General features: G+C 55.4%; 4 protein-coding genes across 4 annotated transcripts; 3 read left to right on the top strand and 1 right to left on the bottom strand.

Annotated features, from left to right (window-relative positions):
• Positions 1 to 24: 24 nt before the first annotated feature.
• PHYSODRAFT_289190 (hypothetical protein) lies at positions 25 to 636 on the top strand (the record flags this gene model as incomplete). The annotated part of the gene is made up of 1 exon (XM_009540460.1): positions 25 to 636. One exon carries the CDS (start codon positions 25 to 27, stop codon positions 634 to 636), a length of 612 nt encoding a protein of 203 aa, XP_009538755.1.
• Positions 637 to 1,476: 840 nt separating this feature from the next.
• On the top strand, positions 1,477 to 6,019 carry PHYSODRAFT_289191 (hypothetical protein). Its single transcript, XM_009540461.1, has one exon. The coding sequence runs from the start codon at positions 2,939 to 2,941 to the stop codon at positions 4,277 to 4,279; it is 1,341 nt and encodes a 446-aa protein (XP_009538756.1). The 5' UTR covers positions 1,477 to 2,938; the 3' UTR covers positions 4,280 to 6,019.
• A 685-nt stretch (positions 6,020 to 6,704) lies between these two features.
• PHYSODRAFT_307593 (hypothetical protein) lies at positions 6,705 to 7,673 on the top strand (the record flags this gene model as incomplete). Its single annotated transcript, XM_009540462.1, has 1 exon — positions 6,705 to 7,673. The coding sequence occupies one exon, from the start codon at positions 6,705 to 6,707 to the stop codon at positions 7,671 to 7,673; it is 969 nt and encodes a 322-aa protein (XP_009538757.1).
• Positions 7,674 to 7,844: 171 nt separating this feature from the next.
• Positions 7,845 to 21,621, bottom strand: PHYSODRAFT_532805 (hypothetical protein; the record flags this gene model as incomplete). The annotated part of the gene is made up of 12 exons (XM_009540463.1): positions 7,845 to 9,185; positions 9,246 to 11,227; positions 11,294 to 12,180; positions 13,051 to 15,489; positions 15,640 to 15,898; positions 15,962 to 16,388; positions 16,509 to 18,307; positions 18,583 to 18,628; positions 18,702 to 19,487; positions 19,557 to 20,906; positions 21,000 to 21,256; positions 21,330 to 21,621. 12 exons carry the CDS (start codon positions 21,619 to 21,621, stop codon positions 7,845 to 7,847), a joined length of 11,865 nt encoding a protein of 3,954 aa, XP_009538758.1.
• Positions 21,622 to 21,707: the final 86 nt, after the last annotated feature.

Consider the following 21,707-nt stretch of genomic DNA (forward strand, 5'->3'; position numbering starts at 1 on the left):
CACTCGACAGTTGACAGTGCGACCATGGACTCGAGGTGCACCAAGTTCTGGGAAGATGGCCAGGCGCTGGTGGCCGCCGTCTCCGTCCCCGACGCCGCCGCAAAGATGGACACAACGCAGGGCAAGATCTTCAAGGAGCTGCGCACCATGAGTCGCTTCCTGCAGCGCAACCAGAGCCAGCGCTTCAGTGACGCGGCGCAGCAGAAGCTCGTGGACTGCGTGGGGCACTACGTGGGACTCGGCAAGCAGGGAGGAGCCATGCTGCCAGTGGCCGAAGCCACGTTCCAGACGGTGAAGGACGGCCTCGCAATGCCCTTCAATGTGATGGGCTCCAAGCAGAAGAAGCGGCTGCTGAAATGGTACAACGAGCTCATCGCAATTGTTGGCGGCGACCCGGACGCGGCCATCGCTGGCGAGGTGGAGGTCGTACCCAGCATCGAGTGGAGCGTCATGGACATCGACGAGGACGGCTTCCTGTCGCTCATGCAGGTGGAAACAGCAGAGACGAATGAGAGCTTCCAGGTCAAGAAGAATAGCGCAGAGTACAAACGCATCAAGAAGGCGCTGGAGGACCGGGAAGTCATCGTCGTCACGAGTGGAGACGACATTGAAGAGATCCGAGTCCAGGACGAGTGAGTAAACAGGAAAAATTCCAGTCTGCATGTTAGAGGATAATTAAGGGTGGACATAATGCATCGAAAGTTGACCCCATTCGGACAGCCGTGTCAGTTAGAACGGACTGGCAGCGCCCGATTTCTCGCGACTCTCGCTCCACGCCTTGGCAATCGTGCGCTTCATCTCGTCGTCGCCTTCGTCGTACATGTTCTACACGAAAACAAACACAAAAAGTAAGCTTCCGCACTAACTGCACAACATGTAGACCAGAACGCACCTTCATCATGTCCATGATGCCCGCTGCCGGGTCTGCCGTGTCGGGCTTGCTGTTCTTGAGCGGGTTCTTGGCCGTGAGGTTCATCCACGTGTTGTCCTTGTCCACCTTGTGCAGCGTGATCGTGATGCGGTTCTTCTTGACGCGGAACGAGCTCTTGGCAGGGTCGATCTCCTTCTCCAAATGCTGCTTGAACAGACTGCAGATCAACAGCAATCAGAACAATAAAAAAGTCAGCGTCATCATCTTCTTTCCTCTCGCCTCTTCAACTCCCAACGCACCGGTAGTTCTTGTTATCCAGTCCGATAATCTACAGCCACCACCACCACAACAGACAACAATCATTAGCAGCCCAATACTAATTTACCATAACTCTACCACTATCTCGCCAACGCACCTTCAAGTCGAACGACGTCTTGGTGAAGTGGCACGTGACGTTCTCCTTGGGCAGGTTGCCCACGCCGTCGACGCTCGACATGATGTAGATCGCCACCTTCGGCTTGCCGTAGCCGTCGTCCTCCCAGCCGAAGCGGCTGATCTCCGAGAACGCCGCGACGTCGCTGGGCTCAGTCGTCGCAGGCGCAGCTGCCTCCACCTTGACAGGCGCGGGCTTGGGCGTCGTCTCCACCTCCATGGGTTCCTCCTGCTGCGGCTCTGCGGCCTCCAGCGCCTTCTGCTTGTGCTGCAGCAGCTGCTCCAGGTCGCGGCGGTTGCCGGCCGTCTTGGTCTGCGCCAGCAGCGTCTGCAGCTCGGCGACTTCTGCCGCCAGGTCCGACGCGTTGCCTGCTGCCATTTCTGCGCCTTGTGCGATCCAAATTGAGAAGTGACGTCGGCTGAAAGGCTTCACAGTTTTTGGGCGGAATATTCTCGATCGGACTATTTCTGACTTGCTTTCAGTATGTCTTGCTTCAATTAAAACGACCCCATTTAAGTTCATTCGAGCCGGCGCGAAAGGATGGAGGGAAGCGCGCGCGCTGCGGGGGCCTCAGGGGCCGCGCCGCCGGCCTCTGCGACTTCTGCGGGAGCGGAGACGTCCGTACAAGCGTCCGGCATCGAGCAGCTCTTCGCGCAGCCCTCGGCGGCTTCTGTACAGGGCGCACAAGCGGCGTCTTCCTCGTCTCATCAGCCGACCTCCAGCGGATCTGCTGCCGTCGCCGCGGCGCCCCAAGCGCAGCAGAAGGCGCAAGACTCGCCCATGACACCAGAGACGGCCTCGTCAGGCAGCGACGCAGCGCCGACGCCCACAGAGAGCGAGAAAGGCGGCAACACAGAGCGGAACGGACCGATTTCGGTCGCTAGTGGAGGCCAGAACGGCGTGGCAGCGCGACAGGCGACAGGCGGAGGCGCTGCTGTTGCTGCACCTGTAGGGCAGCAGGATCCAGCGCCTGACAAGAAGATAAAGCGCTGGTTCGAGGTCATCCCGATGGTGCTGCAGAACTTCAAGAGCCATGATCGAGAGCAGATCAAACGTAAAGTGTTCTGGAGAGGTGCAAGTTGCACTGTATGACCGTTAACGACTTTGGTGTGTTTGAATGTGTAGAGCTGACGATGCCGAGGTGTTCGGTCTGTACTCGATGCAAGCGAAATACGAAGGCGGAGATTAAGTGTCGACAGGAAGGCTGTGTCCTGCTGGACCAGCCGTTGTGTTCGTCTTGCTGGAAGTCCACGCACAAGGAAGAGGGCAAGGAGCATCGGCAACTCCCTGCGTCGAGTGAGTTTATGGAGAATATTTTTGTTGTTGCTGTTAGTCAAGAGTCCTCATTTTTTTTATTTTTTTGTGGCAGTTTGTCCGCAGTGCCACCTGGAGCGCATTGCGTACTGGTGTGCGGGGTGCGATCTGAAGTTTTGCGGAGCCTGCTTTGACCAGATTCATAGTGTGGAGAAGGTTAAACACCACCGCAAGCTTGCCACGGAAGGTCCGTAATGCTGTGCAGTACCCCCGAACGTTGATTTACATAGGACTAACCTCGAGCAATTTTCTCATTCACAGATGCTCCCGGAACCTGCTTGGCAAAATCGGATTGGTCGACACCGTTCCAGAACGCAATCATGCAATTAATTACGGCGCGAAAACACCCAGCTTCAAGCCCTGATACTTCTGAAAGAGAAGCTACTGGTGGAAAGCGGAAGCGCGATGTGGAGGTGATTGTAATTGACGACGACGATGACGACGATACGGTTAGTGCAAGAACTGCTTCTAATGGAAATTCCGAGGCGCGGATTGATGGCGGTGGCGCTGCAACTATTCAGAATGGCAACGATACTGGAAGCGGTGGAATTGAGCAAGTGCTTACTCGTCCCAGTGAAGTATTCGCGCAACTGGACGTGCCACTCCAAGTTGCACCTGCTCAGCCTTCAGTTGCTCAGCACTCGATGATTGAGCCTATTCCGTTCCCTCCAGGGCTATCAGAAGCAGCACCGTCGCCTGCTGTGCAAGCCAGCTTGCCATACAACTCGTCATCAATGCTGAACGGGAGCAACTCAGTTAACATAAGCACCAGCGTGAGCAATATGCAGTGGAACACCAGCGTACCTCAGTTCGCCGCATCAGCGTCGTCAATGGGGTCTTCAACCGGAAGTATGGGCTACGTGACGAGTACCGCAAGCAATGGTATGATGGAGATAGTATCAAGCTCCCCAGCTACTTCTATGAACTCAGCTAACGGAGTGTGGTCAACAACTTCTGCCATTAGCACAGATTTGGCCAGCACGTCCAACCCGACCAATCTACTGCCGCTTGGCGGCGCTGTCTTCGCGGAGAACGCGCTGGTCGACTCATTAGTGGACCGCTATCACGAGGTGAACCAAACCGTGACTAATTTGGAGCTACAGACTGAGCAATTGACCAGGCAGATCGCCGTCGCAACATGTCAAGGGCCATTCGCGGCAGGGAACTTGATGGCCAGGCTCACCAGTCTGCAGCCTGTACTGACGTCAGAGCGGAATCGGCGCGATAATTTGTTTATCGCAATGATTATCCAGTCCCACGACATCATGGCTGCTGTGCGTCTTCTGCGTCTGACTGAGCTGGGCGATGTGCCGCAGGTGCCCATGATCAGCCACCGTAAGTGTCTGCAGATATCCAACGAGATCAACCAGCACAAGAAGAAGCTGATTGAGCTGAACCAGCAGCTCAGTGAGACGCTGACACAGTCCAGCGCTGTTGGCTCGAGCTGGGAAACTACAGTGATCCGAACAACGAGCGCCAACATCCAGATGCACGAGAAGAGTATCATGAAGCTTAAGAAGGAGCGCGAGGTTGAGATCGTGCGGGTTGTGCAGTTCAGTCGCAATATTCGCGAGTCTCTGAAGAGAACGTTCCAACGCTCAGTGGAGATACTACGCCAACAGCAGCAGCAGCAGCAACAGCAACAGCAACAGCAACAGTAGGAGCAATTTCGGCAATATGGATAGTTTTTTAGGCCGAAGAAGGCTCCTCAAGTGGCGCGTTGACTTGGTGATCATCGGAGACGGAGCCTGAATGCGATTGCAGCGGAGACAGAGAGAAAATGTAGGCAAAGATGATTATTTAACAGCAGTGAATGCAGATCCAGTAGCTGTGTCAACCATGTCGATAAACGAGAAAGCCGATCTGACCCAGGAAGAAGTACAGCATCCTACGGACGATGATGGGAAGGTGAATGTAAACGTTCCTCGACATTGGCAATAGTACTGTGTTCGTATACTTACTTTTTGACTTCATGCGAGACGAAGGAGCCAAAGGACTTGCCCACGATGACGTGCCACGCGCCTTCCTGCGACTCCTCGATCTCGTGCTTGATCTGCTGAGCGACTTCTGTGAAGTGGTTCTTCTCGCCCTTGTACAGAGCTTTCAGCGCGTTGGTGGCGCTGGAGAGGATGAGCTCTTCCAGCTCCTTGGACGTGTCTTGGTACACGATACGCAGCCCACCCACAGACACGTCGTCCTTCTTCTGAGCCTTCGACATGCTTTGGATTCGTGTGCTAAGTTGTAGCGAATCTTTTCGGTCGAAAGTGGTGACCGACCGTTGACGCTTCCAGCTAAATCAAGGAAAGCTGCGATTGTTTTGGTCGAAGATCGTCATTGTGTTACTCGCCGAGTTGGCACCATGACGAGGTCGAGGGACATCGTCGAGCGCTTGGTGCAGCAAACTGTGCGCAATGTGCTCTTTCGCGAGTCTTCTCCATCGAGGATCCAAGAAGCAGTCGCTGAATCAGTTGTCACGGCGATTGGCTCAAGTACCAATAACATTCCAACGGAAGTTCGCCCAGGATCGCTGCTTCATGAACTCGTACGCTTGAGCGAGAAAGGCACCGACAACCCAGCGGAAGAAGACGACGAAGACAACAATGCTGACAAAGCCCGTCACGGGTTGTGGATCACGGACTGCATGAGCTGGCCCATTGAGCGTCTCAAAGCTGAAAAGGCCGAGCTCAAGCGCTACCTGAACAGACAGCGTCGCATTACCTGTCTGAAGACACCAGAACCCAGCACGCGAGCCTCAATCATCCACGAGACGTACGCGATCCTGAAGCTTTTCCTCCTTGAAAGGGACCCCGACTACCGTCAATGTCTGCAACAAGCCATGGGAGGCAACAACTCGTTCCTCACATCGCTGCATATGCTGCTCACGCTGTACGCGACCTACTTTGAGCGTGCTCACGGAAAACAGGTACGATAGACTGTAATCTCTGTACGTATAACTTCATCGTCTCTTACTCTCTTTTACGACTGGCATCTAACGTTGCAGATCTCCACGAGAGCCGATGTGAAGCCGATCGAGTCGCTCTATGAGTTCTTCCTCGCTCACCACCGCGCGCCAAAGTCGCAGCTAACCGAGTAAAAGAGAAACATTCGTTCCCCGTCACTTCCTCGTTCTTGAGCTTGTGAGGAACCCAAACTCTTTTACACGAACGAGCTGTGCGTGGGGATGATGTCGTCCTTCTTGGAGTCCATGCAGGGCACCGACAGCCACGCGTAGTAGAAGGCTGCGCCTCCCATGACGTGCATGAGGCCCTTGGCGAGCCCCAACGCCGCGTGGTTCTCGTCGTCTTCGAAGTAGATCGCGACGACGCCCACCAGCGCGGCGGCAACCAAGCAGCCGACGCCGTAAGTGGCGTTCTGCTTGTTGAGCGGCGAGATGTTGCTGCTCTGCGTGAACACGCGGCGGTAGACCACGCCGAGCAGGTAGCAGACCACGAGCAGCCCCTCGTAGATGGTCGAGTCCCAGCCGTCCTTGGCCTTGAAGAGCCAGGCGCCCGCGAACGCCACGTAGCGCAGCACGATGTTGTGGTTCTCGTCCTTGTAGCCCATGAGGTGCACGCAGAGCAGCAGGAAGTACGTGACGGACAGCACGTCCGAGATGAAGTGCCACTCGTCCTCCTTGAGGAACAGCTGCGTGTCGAAGGCCTCGGCCGCGTTGAAGCAGAAGGCGATCACGAGATGGAACACGCCCACGAACAGCTCGAAGTGGCGCCGGTTGCGCTTCATCACGTCCAGCGCCGGCAGCATGGCCGCGTCCGTCAGCGCCAGGAACACGAAGCGCCCCAGCTCTAGCAGCATTTTCCCTTGGCGGCAACAAGCAATGGCGAGCGTCCAGCAGCAGCGGCGGCGCCGTCGACGTACGTGGTATCCCCCTGTTAGATCCACTCGGGGATTGGTCAATAATCATTCCCACCAATCACAGCGCGTTGGGAAACATATACCGATACCGAGTTTGAAGGGGACCTGCACCCAGTGAATGCGGATCAGTACTCGAACAGAGACGAGACATGTCTGTAGCGGGTCAAGGTCAAGGTCACACCGGACAAGAGGACTACAGTACACACTGGCGCAATGACCGCCACGGCGCCAAGCTCCAGCGCGCCGCTGCTGCTGGACGGCAAGGCCACGAGCGACGGCATCCGCGAGCAGCAGCTCAAGCCGCAGTGCGCCGCGTTCCAGCAGACGCACGGCCGCCCCGTGGGGCTCGCCGTCGTGGTCGTGGGCGACCGCAAGGACTCGGCCACGTACGTGCGCATGAAGCAGAAGGCGTGCACGGCGGCGGGCATCGAGTCCTGGAAGATCCAGATCTCTCTGACCGATCAAGACGCCAGCGAGAAGCCCCAGAGCCGCGTGACGGACGAGCTGCTGCGCACCATCCAGGAGCTCAACGCGCGCGACGGCGTGGACGGCATCATCGTGCAGCTGCCGCTTCCTTCCTTCTGCGACGAGGACGCGATCCTGGCCACCATCGACCCCAGGAAGGACGTGGACGGCCTGCACCCGGACAACCATGCGGCGCTCTTCCAGTTCGCGACCAAGAAGGCGGCGTCCCAGCGCGAGGACGCGCCCTTCGCGCTGCCCTGCACGCCTGCGGGCTGCCTGGAGCTGCTGGACCACTACGACATCCCGCTGGAGGGAAAGCACGTCGTGGTGCTGGGGCGCAGCCAGATCGTCGGCCTGCCCGTGTCGCTACTCTGCCTGCACCGCAACGCCACGGTCACCATGTGCCATTCGCGTACCCAGGACCTCAAGGCGCGTGTGCTTGAGGCCGACATCGTCATCGCGGCGATCGGACGCGCGCGCTTCGTGCAGGGAGACTGGATCAAGCCCGGAGCTACGGTGATCGACGTCGGTATCAACGCAGTGGAGGACGCGACCAAGAAGAGCGGGTATCGGCTCGTGGGGGACGTGGACTTTGAGGCTGCTGTCAAGGTTGTCCACGCCATCACGCCTGTGCCGGGCGGCATTGGCCCTATGACTGTGGCCATGCTGCTGAAGAACACCATCCAGTGCGCCTCAAGACGCGTGCAACAGAAGTAAAGCGCGTGATAAACTGCACACTCTATTCTTTGGAGACTCACCCTTGACCCAGCGAGCATACGCTAGTCAACTTGCCCGGCTTCTGGCTGCTTCTCCTAGTTGGTAAGGCGACACTATAAGTACATGTACAGCGTTCCCTGACCCCCGCTACATCCTCGCCGTCTTGATGCTCTAGAAGTTGAGATCGTCGTCTCCGTCGCGGCCGAAGAGCGGGTCGTCTTCGTCCTCGTCCTCGGACGAGAAGTGCCCGCTCTCTTCCACGAGCTGCACGTCTTGGTGCAGTTCCTCCCAGTACGCAGCGTGTGATTGCTCAGCCTGCGATGTCGCTTCACCTTCACCTTCTGCGTCGTTGCTGGCAGTGTCTATGCCAGCATCCAGGTCTGCAGCATGCTGCGAGTGGGCCGACGCCTGTCGTTGATGAAGGTGGTTCACGGCTTCTTCCAGTCGCTGCAGTGCCGTCTTCTCGCTACCTGGACGAATGAGAGCCCCCTCCTTCGGTGGGCTCGATGCTGCAGCTCCGTACCGCCGTTGAGCCTGCAGTAGCAGTCGCATGCAGTCGAGTTGTCCATACGCCGCTGCGATCTGAGCCGGGGTCTCCCAGTCGCTGTTGACCAACGTTGGGTCTGCTCCAAGTGTCAGCAAGTTCTGCGCCACCGCTGCACGACCCGAGAACGCTGCCCAATGCAGTGGCGTGTCGCCTCTTTCATCCGCTACGTTGACTGTAGCTCCGTGTTGAAACAATCGAGCGATGATCGGGAGTGCGGCGGGGGATTCTACCGCGTAGTGGAGTGGAGAACGGTGTAGATCATCGAACGCATCCACGTTACAACCTCCTCCGGGCGTCAACAGGAACGATGTCATAGCTGTATCATGCGTTAGAACCGCAAGATGTAGTGCCGTTCTACCTTGGGAGTCACCCTGCGCTTGCTGCATACGATTCCACTCGTAGTTCGCTTCAGTAGGCACCACGAGTTGCTTCGCGCACTCTACGAACCCCTTTTCAGCCAGACAGTGCAGTGGATATCGCCCTTCGCTGTCTGGGGTGTGGAGGGATAACGCTGGTGGTGCCAGTGTCGAGACGGTCTCGATCGGTAGAATATTCTCCGCGATGGAGTCTTTCATCATCAACTGCTGCAGAAATCCACAGACCTCCACCTGGTCGTCTTCGCACGCTCGATGCAGCACGTTCTGGCCCTTGCGGTTGGTCTTCAAGATGTCCGCGCCGTGTTCCAGCAGCTTCTGCATAAATTCGAGGTGGCCCAACGAAGCGTACAGCATCAACGGGGTATCACCGTTGCAGTCGACGGAATCCACGTCCAATTTGGCGTCACAGGCGAGCAAGAACTCCAACATCTCGGCTCGTGCGCGGTAGTTTTCCTTGGAGAACGACAGCAAGTGCAGCGCATTACGCTGCATCTTTGACTCGACTGCTGCCAGGTCCTCCCCGCGTTGTTGGAGGAACGTGGCGTCTTCGACCGATGCGTTTTCTACTGCTGTGAAGATGGTCACTTCCTTCTTGGCGCGTTGCGAAGGAGAAGATGGCGCGGACTTTTCGATTGGCGAGGACGGCACGGACTTCGCCACCGGAGAGGGGGGTGATGCTGGTGGCTCCGTGAAGCTTGTGTCGATCTCCAAGAGCTGCTGGCGTCGAGCGTGAGCGCGTTGCTGCGCCATTTGACGCAGTAGCTTGACTGAACCAGGCAGCTCCATCTCTTCGACGTCGTGGAAACGAAGTTCTGGCCGCACGTCCTCATGGTCCTGCACGCAAATTGGAGACTGAAGAATCGGTACAGCGTCAGCCGCGATCTCTTGTAGCACTTGTTGGATCTCAGAGAGCGTGTACTCTTCGCTGGGCTCGACTAGCTGCAGCAGTCTTCGAGTCATTTGCGAGTCAAACCGAAGCCGCAAGAGTGTCGTGTCTTGATTCGTATCAAGTCCCGAATCAGCGTAGCTGGTAGACTTGGACCCGCCCCATTCCAGCCACGCACTCGCTCTCTTGAAGTAGAAGTGGAAGTGCCCAGCAGGAATATCTCCGTCCGTCTCGTCTTGTTTACTGTCATCAGTTGGTCGCTGGAAGTAAAAGTGCAGTTGTTTTCGTCTTTGGTAGTCACGAACGCACTTCTGAAGCACCGTGGCGACGTCGTGAAAGAACATGATCTCGTTCATACTGCGCGTCATAATATGCGGCAGCTCGCGGTGACTCCAGGTATTTACCGTCTTCTCTACACTTGCACGAGTCAAATCCTCCTCTGGAACTTCCACCACTGGTTCTTGGTAATCCCCCGCGGGCTCTTCATTCTGAGGCTGGTCATCGGCTGGTTCATCATTCAGTGGCTTGACCGTCGGCTCTTCCCCCTCCACTGTCTTCTGTTCAATCTCCTTCTGCGACACAAACTTGATATCCTGCAGTCTCCTTCGCGACGCTATCGCTCTTTGGATCCTCTTCGCAGCCAACGTGCGTTTAAGCACCATAATCTTGCGTTCAAGAGCCTTCGCCTCCTGGATCAACCGCAGCTCGTCATTCTTCACAGCTGCACGCTTCGCCTGTCGAACTCCCGAGTGCCATCGACGCCAGCACACTTGAACTTTGGTCGCTAGCACTAACACCGCAAGGCGATACGCGCGAACCTCTTCGGCGCGTTGAGCTTCCAACGCTTGCAGATAGTGCGTCCGATACAGCTTCGCCTTCCACACGGCCTCAATCTTGGTCGCCGCGCTGTCTTCTCGTCGACTTTGAAGGTATTTCTTGACCGCACGCGCGATGCATCTACCAGAGGAGCGATGCTTGATGGCCTCTAACCTCTGTTTACGCTGTTGCTGGTCTGAACTGGGCTCCATCGGGGGCATTTGTGCTTTGGGGTCTTCAACTTTGTTCTTCTCTTGCTGCTCAAGCCGAACGCGATGCCATCGGCGCCAGTTCTTCTGGATCTTGAGAGCGCTCAGGCTCTGCTTGTGTCGGAGTCGCTCCTCAGCCAACTTCCGCTTGTGGTGTGAGATCCGACAGTGTCGCTGGCTCTTGACGGAGCTTTCGTACTGCTCCTGGCGGATGAATTCCCGTTCGAGTTCCTCTTTCTGCTCGTGGTGCCACCGAAGCCACAGCGTCTGGATCTTGAGCGCGGCCATGTGCTGCTCGTGCTGAATACGCTCGCTCTCCATCTTGCGTCGATGCTGGCGGACCCCCAAATTGCGCTGGATCTTCAACGAGCTCGCGTGTTGAGTCTGCTTATCACGCTCTAGCTTTTGTTGTTTCAACCTCAAACTCTCCTGTTTCTCCTGCCTCAATCGATTCAGCTCGTTTTGAGCACATTTCACGGCGTGCCACTTCTTCCAGACTCGTTGAAGCAGCATCGCCGCCTTCTCCTTTTTAGCTCGTCGTTCTTCCTCTTTTTGATTTCGTTGAAAAAGCTTCTTCGTCCAATTCTGCTGGATTTTGAGTGCTACTGCTCTCTCCTCCTTCTCCTGTCGTTCACGTTCCGCTTTCTCTTGTAACTTCGTTCTCCACCTTCTCCAAGCTCTTTGAATTCGTAGTATAGATCGTAATGTTTCTCGTTGATCTAGCTTTCTCCTCCACCATCGACAACAAGCAGCTTGGATCTTGGCCGATCTCAGTTGCTGCATACGGAGCTTTCGTGCCTTCTCCTGTTCAAAGTGTCGTCTAGCATGCCACCGATGCCAACACCGCTGAATCAATGTGGCCGCCAGCATTTTCGCGCTTCGGACTCGCTCTGCCTCCTTCTTCTCCTCTTGCCACTGTTTCCAACGTTTCTGAATACGTATTGCACTCCGCTCTCGCCTACGTCTCCACTCGCACCATATTTTCCAAGCTTTTTGCAGTTTTCGAGCACAAGCCTGACGTAGAATGCTACGGCGCGTCTTCTCTCGTTCCTCCGTTTTCCAGCGCCTCCACTTCCGTTGTATCACTTGAGCACTGGCATTTCGCAAAATTCGGACTCGCTCAGCCTTATCTCGCTGCTGTTGTTGCCACTTTCTCCACCGTCTCTGTATACGAACAGCACTAGACAAGACGAGTTGTTGAACTCGCCTTCGCTCCCTTTGCTCCTGTTTACTTAGCACCCAGCGTCTCCATACTCCTTGGATCTTACGAACACTCGTCCGCAGTCGAATCGCTTCAAGGTGTGCGTTAAACGCAAGCTGTTGATGATACCGTCGCTCCCGCTCGCTCCGTTTCCATCGCCTCCATGCTCCTTGGATCTTACGCACGTTCGCTCGAGCTTGAATCGCACTCAAGTGAGTAAGAAATGCTACTTCCTGTTGACGCCTCCGCTCGCGTTCCTGCTGAATCCACCATCTCCACACAACCTGGATCTTACGCACAAGTGCTCGATCTCGAATCGCCTCCAGGTGTGCGTCAACTGCCAAGCGTTGTTGTTCTCTTCTCGCTCGCTCACGAGTTACCCACCGTCTCCACGCACTTTGAATTTTGCGCACATTAGCTCGAACACGGATGAGCTCCAGGTGTGCTTCAAACGTCACTAGCTGATGCTGCCTTCGAGCTCGTTCACACAAAACCCACCGTCTCCAAGCTCCCTGAATCTTGCGCACATTTGCTCGAACTCGTATCGCTTCCAAGTGCGCCTGAAACACAAGCTGCTGCTCACATCTTCGTTGTCTTTCATGAATCACCCACCGTCGCCAGGCAGCTTGAATCGTACGGACATAGGCTCGAGCTCGTATGGTTTCCAGATGAGCTTCAAGTGCTGCTTGCTGCTCACACCGTCGCTCATGTTCACGTTGGACCCAGCGGCTCCAAGCGCTTTGGATCTTACGAACATAAGCTCGAACTCGTATCGCCTCTAAATGAGCCTGAAATGCCAGTTGCTGCCGCTGTCTTCGCTCCTTTTGACCGACAACCCAGCGTCTCCACGTGACTTGGATCTTGCGAGCATAAGCCCGCCCTTGAATCGGCTGCAGAAGCTCATCAAGCGCCAGTTGGTGCTGACACCGTCGCTCATGTCCGTGTTGGACCCAGCGGTTCCTCGCCTCGACGCGGATGGCTTCCAGATGAGCTTGGAACGCCAATTGTCGCTGCCGTCGCCTCTCTCGCTCGCATACAATCCACCGTCTCCACGCTGCTTGGATCTTCCGCGCATTGGCTCGAGATCGGATCGAATACAGACGCGCCTCAAACACTCGCTGCTGCTGCCTCCTCCGCTCTCGCTCAGCTTCCATCCACCGTCTCCACGCTACTTGAATCTTACACGCAGTGGATCGGACACGGAGTTCTTCTAGACGAGCTTCAAACGCTCGTTGCTGCTGAATCCTTCGCTCTCGCTCAACTTCCATCCAACGTCTCCATGCTCCTTGAATCTTACGGACGTTAGTTCGAACGCGAATCGCCTCAAGGTGAGACTGGAACGCCCTCTCTTGCTCGCGTCTTCGATCCTGGATACGCTGTCTCCACCACGCTTGGATCTGCCGAGCTAGTGCCTGACGACGTTTAGCCAGTAGCAACTGAGCTAGTGCCAGCTCTTCCGCTCGCTTGACGTGCTGCTGATGCAGCCGTTGGCGCAATACGCGCTGAATCTTCCGAGCCGAGCTCATACTGCGTAAGTACTTCAGCCTCAGACATTTGTGCTGCGTATTCTTCTGGAAATTCGCCACGCTGTTCAAACCCTGGCCGATCCCTTTACTGCTTTCGCTCTCCGAGAGCAGCTTGACGGCAATAACGACCTGCACTAACTGCGCTCGTGTGCGCTCAGCGATAGATTTCTCCAGTGCCGCCTTCTGTTGCTGCTGGATGCGCAGCATCTCCACAGCTCGGTGGTTGCGCTGTTGGCTCACGCGCTGATGCATGACGCTTGAGGCCTTAATAGAGGAAACTTCGCGCGTCTTGGCTTCGATCTCTCGGCGTTGTCCGCGCTTCTCCTCCTCCAGCTCGTGAGCTGCCGAGTCACGCATCGCAGCGTGTACCTTCTTGAGCTTGGACACCTGCATCTGACCCGAGACCCACGCTGCTATCTGCTGCATACTGGCTTCGATTCTGCTTTGCTCCAACGCTGCCGCTGCGCGCTGAGCCTCCTGCTGCTTCTCCGCTTCCAGTTGACTCTTCGCTGCTAGCAGAGCTTGCGACCGCGCTTCAAGCTCCGACAACCGCTGCTGGAGATCAGACGCCACCGAGAGTGCGGCTCGACGCTGCTCCAGTTGGTCTTCACTCGACATGAACTCAATCTCCGTCTTCTCCGCCTGTAAACGCGCTTGTAGGGTCAAAAGCTGGAATCTGTCATGCTCTGCTCGTCGGAGCAGCACCCGAGCATCCACAAAGGCCTTGATCTTCTGCCTCGCAGCTCGCTCTTGGGATGTTCTCTCTCGTTCTTGATGATCTAGAACAACTTCACGATGTCGAGCGTCCGTTTGCAGGGCTTGTTGGCTCATCCGTCCAAGCTTTCGCTCTAGGACCCGTACTTGAGTGCGTGTCTTCCCAATTTTCTTCTGAGCATCCACGTCGAGCTTCTCCTTGGCCTGTAGCTCATTCCGGAGCTGCAGTTCATATTTCTTCTTCTCTGATTCCACACTCCGCAGCTTCTTGTGGAGAGTACACACTCGGAAAAACATTTGGAGCTTCAACGCTGCGACCTTTCTCCTCCTCACCTCAACCGCTTGCTGTTGCTGCTGCACAACGCGCTCATGATGCGTCAATAGCTGCAGTCGCTCTTCTTCCGACGTTTTCCACCTGCGGTCGAGATCTGCCAGTCGAGCGTTCATATCTGCAATAAGCTCACGTCGATGCTTTGAGTTCATCTTCATGCTCCGCTCCACGTCTCGCTTGGCCTTCGTCCACTTGAGCTGCTCCTTGAACAGAATATTCTTCGCCATCTCTTGAGCGGCTTTCAACTTGCGACGCAGTAAGATCTCCTTCAAAAACCTCCGAATGTCCTTTAAAGCTCTGGATTGTCGCTCTTTCTCTCGAGTACGTTTCTCTTCTTTCTGCTTCTTCCTCCTAATCCTCAAGCGCTGTCGTCTCCACCAGCGAACGATTTTCTCCTTCGCACACTCTCGAACACGCCGTCGCTTTGAAATGCTCACGTAGAATATTGCACGATGGAATGCCATGTGAATAGCTCGAAACACTGCTTTACGTTGGAGAACTTCGCGGTTGTGGCGATGAATTTTCCAGTTCCGTTGTATTCGAGACGCAGCGAGGAATCGAAGACGGTTCTCTGCGTCTATCCGAGCTTGAAGCTGTCGCCTGTAGTGGAGACTGACGAATTGTCGGACCTTCCGCCTAGCCACTAACCAGCGGACGACCACCCTCGCTCGCTTCTGCTCGACACAAAATACTTTCCACGACGCCAAGTTGCGCCGCAACATCTTGAGTTCGCGCTCCAGATACTTCGGGGAACTATCAGTGGCGACAGGTTTAGTGGTAGGAGATGAGTAGCCCATAAGTGACGAGAAGGGCTGAGATATAGATTGAATCTCGTCTTCTACTTCGCGCCGCGAGACCCAGTGGCTCATGTCGTACGCTGCGACTTGAATGTCTCGACACAGTGCAAATACTCGGTTAAACTCGGACAGCTCGCTCTCGTCGTCAGCCTGATAGTTGGTAGATGCTAAAGCACTGCTACGAGACGAAGGGGGTAAATTCACCACTTTGTCGCTCAAAGTCGCTGAAATATTGCTGCGAGCCGATGTCGGCTGCGAATTCATAATTTCTTCGTTCAAAATGGTTGAAATACTGCTGCGAGATGTTTCGGGCAGTGGAACAAGCGCTTTCTCGCTGAAACTCGCTGAAGTATTGCTGCGAGCCGATGCCAGTAACGACTCCATCGTTGTTTCATCAAATGTTGTTGGGATACTGCGAGATGATGGAGGTGTAAAAAGAGACGCTTGCTCAGCCTCCATGGCAGGAATACTACGAGACGAAAGACTGAGAACATTCTCAACAGCAGCTTCCTCGAGACAGGGTTGTCGTCGTTCACCTAATGAGGGATGTTCATCCCCCAACGATCGATAGGTGCTGAGTCTGGAAGAATTGATATCCATTAGAGTCTCCGACTGCTGCTCGGGTAGCACTTCAGAATCAGTGAGCGCGTTATCTCTCCAGGAGCTTGGTAGGAGGCTTAGCGCCATAGCAATATTCGATATAGCAGTGCTAGATGAGTACGCGTACTCGTCGTCTTCTGGTTCAAGCGCCTCCACTCTCTGTTCGACACTTTCCAGCTCCGTTATCACATCCTCCATCACTTCGTTGAGCGTAGATCTACCTGTTGATGTAGGCGAGACACCCACACACGGTATTATTGGTGATACATTCGTTTGAGCAATACTTGCAGTAAACTCAGCCTCGTGTGCCTCCGCTCTGCTTGACTCCACACGTTCATAGTCATTCGGTGGTATCGCCTCCTCAGGTTTCGTCACTTCATCATCATCCAGCGTTGACTCCGTGTTCGACAGCGTGAAGTTAGGCAACAGTTGCAAGGCCATCGCAATGCTGGACAATGCCTCGTCGGACGAGTACTCGAAATTACAGTCGTATCCATCATCAAGATCCGCTGCAAGCTCAGCATTAGCTTCCAGTTCACGAAATTCACGATCATCGTCAGCGGTCGGTGTTGCCACAACATCGACCACATCACGCGGTTCATCAGTTATATCACGCGAGGAATCCAGCTCTGCATTACTCCATTGGCCTAGATCAGTAGGGCTGACAGAGGCATCAAGCTCCAACGATACCACAGATTCCGATAGTTCGTCCTCCACAGACTTCGGAGCAGGATGGACTTCACATGCTTCAGGCTTCCGGTCGTCTCCTCTCACGATTCGAACGGACGGCCTCCTTTCGCTAACAAGATTCGCTGATTCATCCTGGTAAACCTGCATGGATTCGTCTCGCGTAGCCCTTGTTCTTGCTGATTGCTCTGGTGCTGGTACCTCCTTTGGCGTAACAACCATCGATGGTGTGCTGCGCTCGCTCATCTGAGTTCCAGACTCGACGAGTGTCTTACGATTGTCGGGTTTGTCGGTAGCCTTGCTGCTCCTCCTTTTTGAAGCAGCTCGTTCGGATTCGTTGCTTCTGGTGGACGATTTCGCTGCTGCTGATACATCGAGCACGGGCGGTGGTAAAACAAGCCGAGTAATCGTGACTCCATCCCCAGCAGAATCAGTATCGGCAGGTGCCTTTCTTGCAGACGATGAAGTGCTAGTTACTGATCGAGTAGACTCTGGCTCAGGCGAGGTTGGCACTGGTATCCATGCCGAAGAAGGTCGTCTGGTGTCTTCTTCCTTCTTTGACAAACTTCGAGCGGTATTGCTTGAGGTCTTAACCGGTGGCGGTTGCTGGTCCGGTGTATTCTGCTTCAAAGCTGCGGGTACTGCAGAAGGTTTTGGTATTGGCGAGCCAGCCCAAGCTTCAACAACGGATGATCCACGACGTGGGCCATGATCACTTGATAGAGATGCTTGAGAGACCTCACGATCCAGCCGTTGTATCCTTTCGTCTTCAAACGTACCATACCCGTGCGAGGACGTAACGCAATCTGGTCCGCGTTGCTGATGCAAATACCTCTTGCTGTCGATTTGCGATTGCAGATATCTCGGGATCATCCGAACAGCATGGAAGCGCGTTTCAAGGTCCATCAAGTGCAACAGCGCTGCTGCCACGCGTTCAGCTGGTAGAATCTGCCATCCTGGGAGATATCCCTGAGTCTGGAGCGCAAACGTCTCCAGCTTCTGCTTCAACAGCCGCAAGAGAGACGATGGGGACGAACTAGCAGAGCAGAATAAAACGCCAGAGTCGGTACTTTGATGACAGGAACACAGCAGCACCTCCGACGAGTCCAGCGATAGTCCGTCTACGAACGGGTTGCGCGTCAAATTCACCTCGAAGTCCTCGAAGAATCGCTGGAGTTGTGGCGAGCAAGCCAGGAAATCTGAATCGGATGCCATTGTCAACAAATACCCGAAGAAATCCTGCTCCAAGACTTCATGCTCGACACTCTGACCCACGACATTAGAATCTCCAAGCTCACCGCTCAAGTACACCACTGCTTCGATAACCGCGAGGGACAAACTGCGCATCCTGTTGAGAAGCTTCACCACCCGTTGCGGCACATTCTTCTCCACATGAGACGCCCGATGCAGCGGCAACACGCCCATGAGCTCCTGCTGTAAGTGGGCCAGCACTTGGTCGCGTAGATGCATGTTCTGCCGGATTGACTCCATCACGAGATGCGCCGGTGATTGCTGCATGGTGGGTGACCGGATTGCTCGCCGTGTACCGGAGCCCTCCTGCTGATAACGACGAGGTGGTGAGTCGTTTCGCGTGTCGAGCACCTGCTGCTTCAACTTGTACGGACTTGAGAGTCGCTTGGCATTAAGCTGCTGCATCTGGCGCTCCGTGAGTGGCTTGGCTGTTGAATCACGAGGGTTTCTTGACGACAGGCGCTGTCTTGGTTCGACTATGTAGTCGCTGTGCTGGAGATGTCGACTATCCCCAGCGTGCGTTGACCTTCTGCTTGGAACAGGGTACATCGGTGCGTGCTGCTCAATACCCGCTTGCAGTGTGCCTTGGTACAGCGAGTCATCCAGCTCCAGCTCCACCAGAAGACGTTGTTGGTCGTGGCGACGATGCCCGTCGAAGTTCGTCGTTCTGCGCGGCGCGGGGGCTCGTCCATCTCGTCCGAAGGTCCGATCACCCATCCCCTTTATAATTAGTCACTTGCCGAGTGCTGCGCTCGCCCATGAAGCTCCCTCGCCGCTTGAAGCGTTTCATGAAATCGTTTCAGGGGCCTTTGCAATTCCTGCGCAAAAAACAACAAGAAAAAGCCAACAACGAGACAGGAGAAAGCTAGCCACGAAGGCTACGCCTGATAGCTGTCTTTAGTTTTAGGGGAGCGCAATGTTAGTTCCAGTTGCATCTAGATAAGCATATCGTCCTCCTCTTCATCACCGTTGGTTACAGTCGTGAGGCCCTGGGCTCGGTACAAGTCGGCAATCTAACATGACAGACACAGCAAGAACTTAGTATACGCAATGACAAACGATAAATAATCCATCCATCACCCGTACCTGAGAAGAGTTGGTCGCCTGCGTGGTATCCTTGTCGTCGCGGATGCGGATGAAGCGAGGGAAGCGCAGCGAGATGCCCTTGTCCTCCGCCACAAGCCCGATGGCTGCCGTGTACTTGGGCGAAATCGACAGGTCGGCACCTAGGATTTCCCACACGCAACTGGCCTCGAACCAAACGTCAGGCTTGATTCCTTCTCCAATGGCATAGTCACTCGGTCGCTTGTCCACCACCTTTTCCTTGAGCTGGTCGTGGAACTGCTTGAGCACTTCATCCGACAGCCCAGTGCCCAGCTTCGTAATGGGCTGGTACATCTCCGTGTCTGGGTCGTAGCATGCAAGCAAGTACGCGCCGTAGACACCCGTACGCTTGCCGCGACCGTGGAACGCACCGATCGGAACCAAGTCGGCGGAGTCGCCAATGCCGTCGAGGTAATCCTTCTTCAGCTTCAGCCACTTGTGAGAACGGTTCGCAGGCTCATACGTCGCCTCCTTCTCGAGGGTCTTGACCATCAAACCCTCACAGTTCTCGCGCACAGCTTCCTCCAGGAACGTGCGCACCTTGTCCACGGCCTCGTCTATCGCCTCAGGATTGTTCTTCACGTCCACGCAGTCCTCCACATCTAATGAGGTAGCGAACTCGAAGTTGCCCGGCTTCACTTCGAACATATCCCGCAGCTTTTCACGGCGCTTGGCCAGCGGAGTGGCGAGGAACGACTCACCGTTCAGGAACAGCAAGTCGAACGCGTAGATACACACCGGCACCTTGATGTCTTCCACTTTCACGTTCTACAAGCACAACAGTAAGAGTTAGTTAGAACACAATACAAGCGTCGTCACTAACACTGGATGACGCACCTTTCGCGAGCGCGTGCTCAGGATCTGGAACGGCAGGCGCTTGTTGGTGGCGCGGTCCACAGCCACCACTTCAGCGTCGACGATGCAGCTCTTGACAATGCCCTTCTTCTTGGTTGCTTCCGAGATGGCCAGCTTGACGTCAGGGAAACGCTCCGTGGAGTTCTCGAAGTTACGCGAGAAAATGGCGATTTCTCCGTTCGGGAGGATGTGGATCTGGGCGCGCTCGCCGTCATACTTGTACTCGCACGTGAACGGCTTGCCTTCGAAGCGGTCGAACACCATAGCGTACGCCTTGGTCGGCCGCGCAAGCATCGGCGACACAGGAGTACCAGGCGTCAACACGCACTTCTCGGCCACCTTGGCGAAGTCCTTCACGCGGAGGAACGGAGCGTTAGGCACCTCCTTCTGCACTTCGTAGAACGCAGCGACCAGCGCGTTGTAGCTGGGGCACTCCGCGAACGCCTTCTTGACATACGCAAGCGCCTCCTGCTGCTTGTCCTTGTCCTTGTACGTCTTGTCCGTCATGAACGCGTACGTCAAACCCATGAGGATCGACTTCTCTGCGAGACCGATACGAAGCTTACCCTGGAGTCCACGGATGATGTACTTGGCTCCTTCGGCGGACTGCGCGCCGCTGGCTTGAGACTTCTTCTCCTTCTCGCACTTGACCAGCAATCCCTTGATGATCGAGCACTTCTGCTGCTGCGAGTTGTTGCCCGTCATCTTGGCGATCTTGACGAACTGGTTGTACACGTGCTGAACGGTGAGGCCGCTGCCCTTGGACGCTGCGGGCTTTATCGATGCAAACGACAGCGTCTTCTGCTTGGACCGCGCGTTCTGCGCAACCTTACCGAGGTCGCCCTCTTTGTGATACATCTCCTTGATGAACTTGAGATTGGCGCCGGTGGCCTCGCCGATGGCCTTCATCAGGATTGCGTCACCAATGCCGATCTTGAGGTTCTCGAAAGGCGGCGCCAGGTCGACGCACACGCAGAGGTAGATGCAGGCCAGCAGATCGTCAGGAGAGCGACGGATGACGTCGCGAAAGAAGGCCGTGAGCAGGTCCTGGATGACGAGACGGCCCGTGACTTCTTCAATCTTGGCGAACAAGTGCGCCAGGGCGAAGTAAGGGGTCTCCCGGGGCTCGTCGCTGTCGTCGTCTTGAGCTTCGGTAGTCTCGGTCTTGGCCTTTGGCTCCGACTCCGTCTTGACCTCCTTCTCTTTCTTGTCGTCGGCGGAGGTCATCTTCGCCTTGCTCTTGTTGCTGCCGGACACGGGAGTGAAGAAGCTGTTTTTCGTGGCCGTCTCTTTCTTCGCCTCCTTCTTCGGCTTGACCTCCTCAGCCTTCTCCTTTTTCGGCTTGACCTCTTTAACCTTCTCCTTTTTCGGCTTGACCTCTTCAACCTCCTCCACTTCTTCATCTTCATCTTCAATCTCCTCGACTTCCTTAATCTCGACCTCTTCGTCGTCCTCCTCCTCCTTCTCCTCCTTTTTGGGGCTCTTGGACTTCACCGGCGTCTCGCCTTTTTTGTCCGTTTCCTTCTTCTTACTTTTCTCTGGAGTCGACGTCGGCGACGTCATGTCGATCACCTCCTCCTGCTTCTCCTTGGACGCCTTCTTCTCCGTCGACATGGGCAGATCCAGGTCGCTGTCCTCGTCCTCCTCCTCCACAACCCGCTGACGCAGACGACGACGACCAGCTGGCAACAAGATAAAAGATCAGTTAGCCCTTCAGCTCTCTCAATCTTCAGCGACAAGAAGAGACCCACGTACGTTTCGTCTTGCTCTTGACAACCTCCTCCTCTTCTTCTTCTTCTGCCTCCTGCATCTCAATGTCCTCTGGCTCCTCCTCCACCTGCTTCTCCTTCTCCTCTTCCTCCTCTTCTTCAATGATCTTCTCCTTCTTCTCTTCCTTCTTCTCTTCCTTCTTCTCCTTCTTCTTGGGTTTCTTTACGGGCTTCGCCGGCGACTCGACGGCGTCGCCCGCGTCATCGTCCGCAGGTTTCCGCTTCTTGGCCGGCGGCGTGGACGCCCCAGCGCCGAAGAACGACCTAGTACGGTCCATATAAATAAAGGTTACACTTTGGGTTACCCTCCTAGTTGCTCGCATTCCAGCACGGTTACGCACATGATGGAGCGCTGCATCTTGGG

Source organism: Phytophthora sojae (genome assembly GCF_000149755.1).
Source record: "Phytophthora sojae unplaced genomic scaffold PHYSOscaffold_15, whole genome shotgun sequence".
In the NCBI taxonomy this organism is placed as follows: Eukaryota; Oomycota; class Peronosporomycetes; order Peronosporales; family Peronosporaceae; genus Phytophthora; species Phytophthora sojae.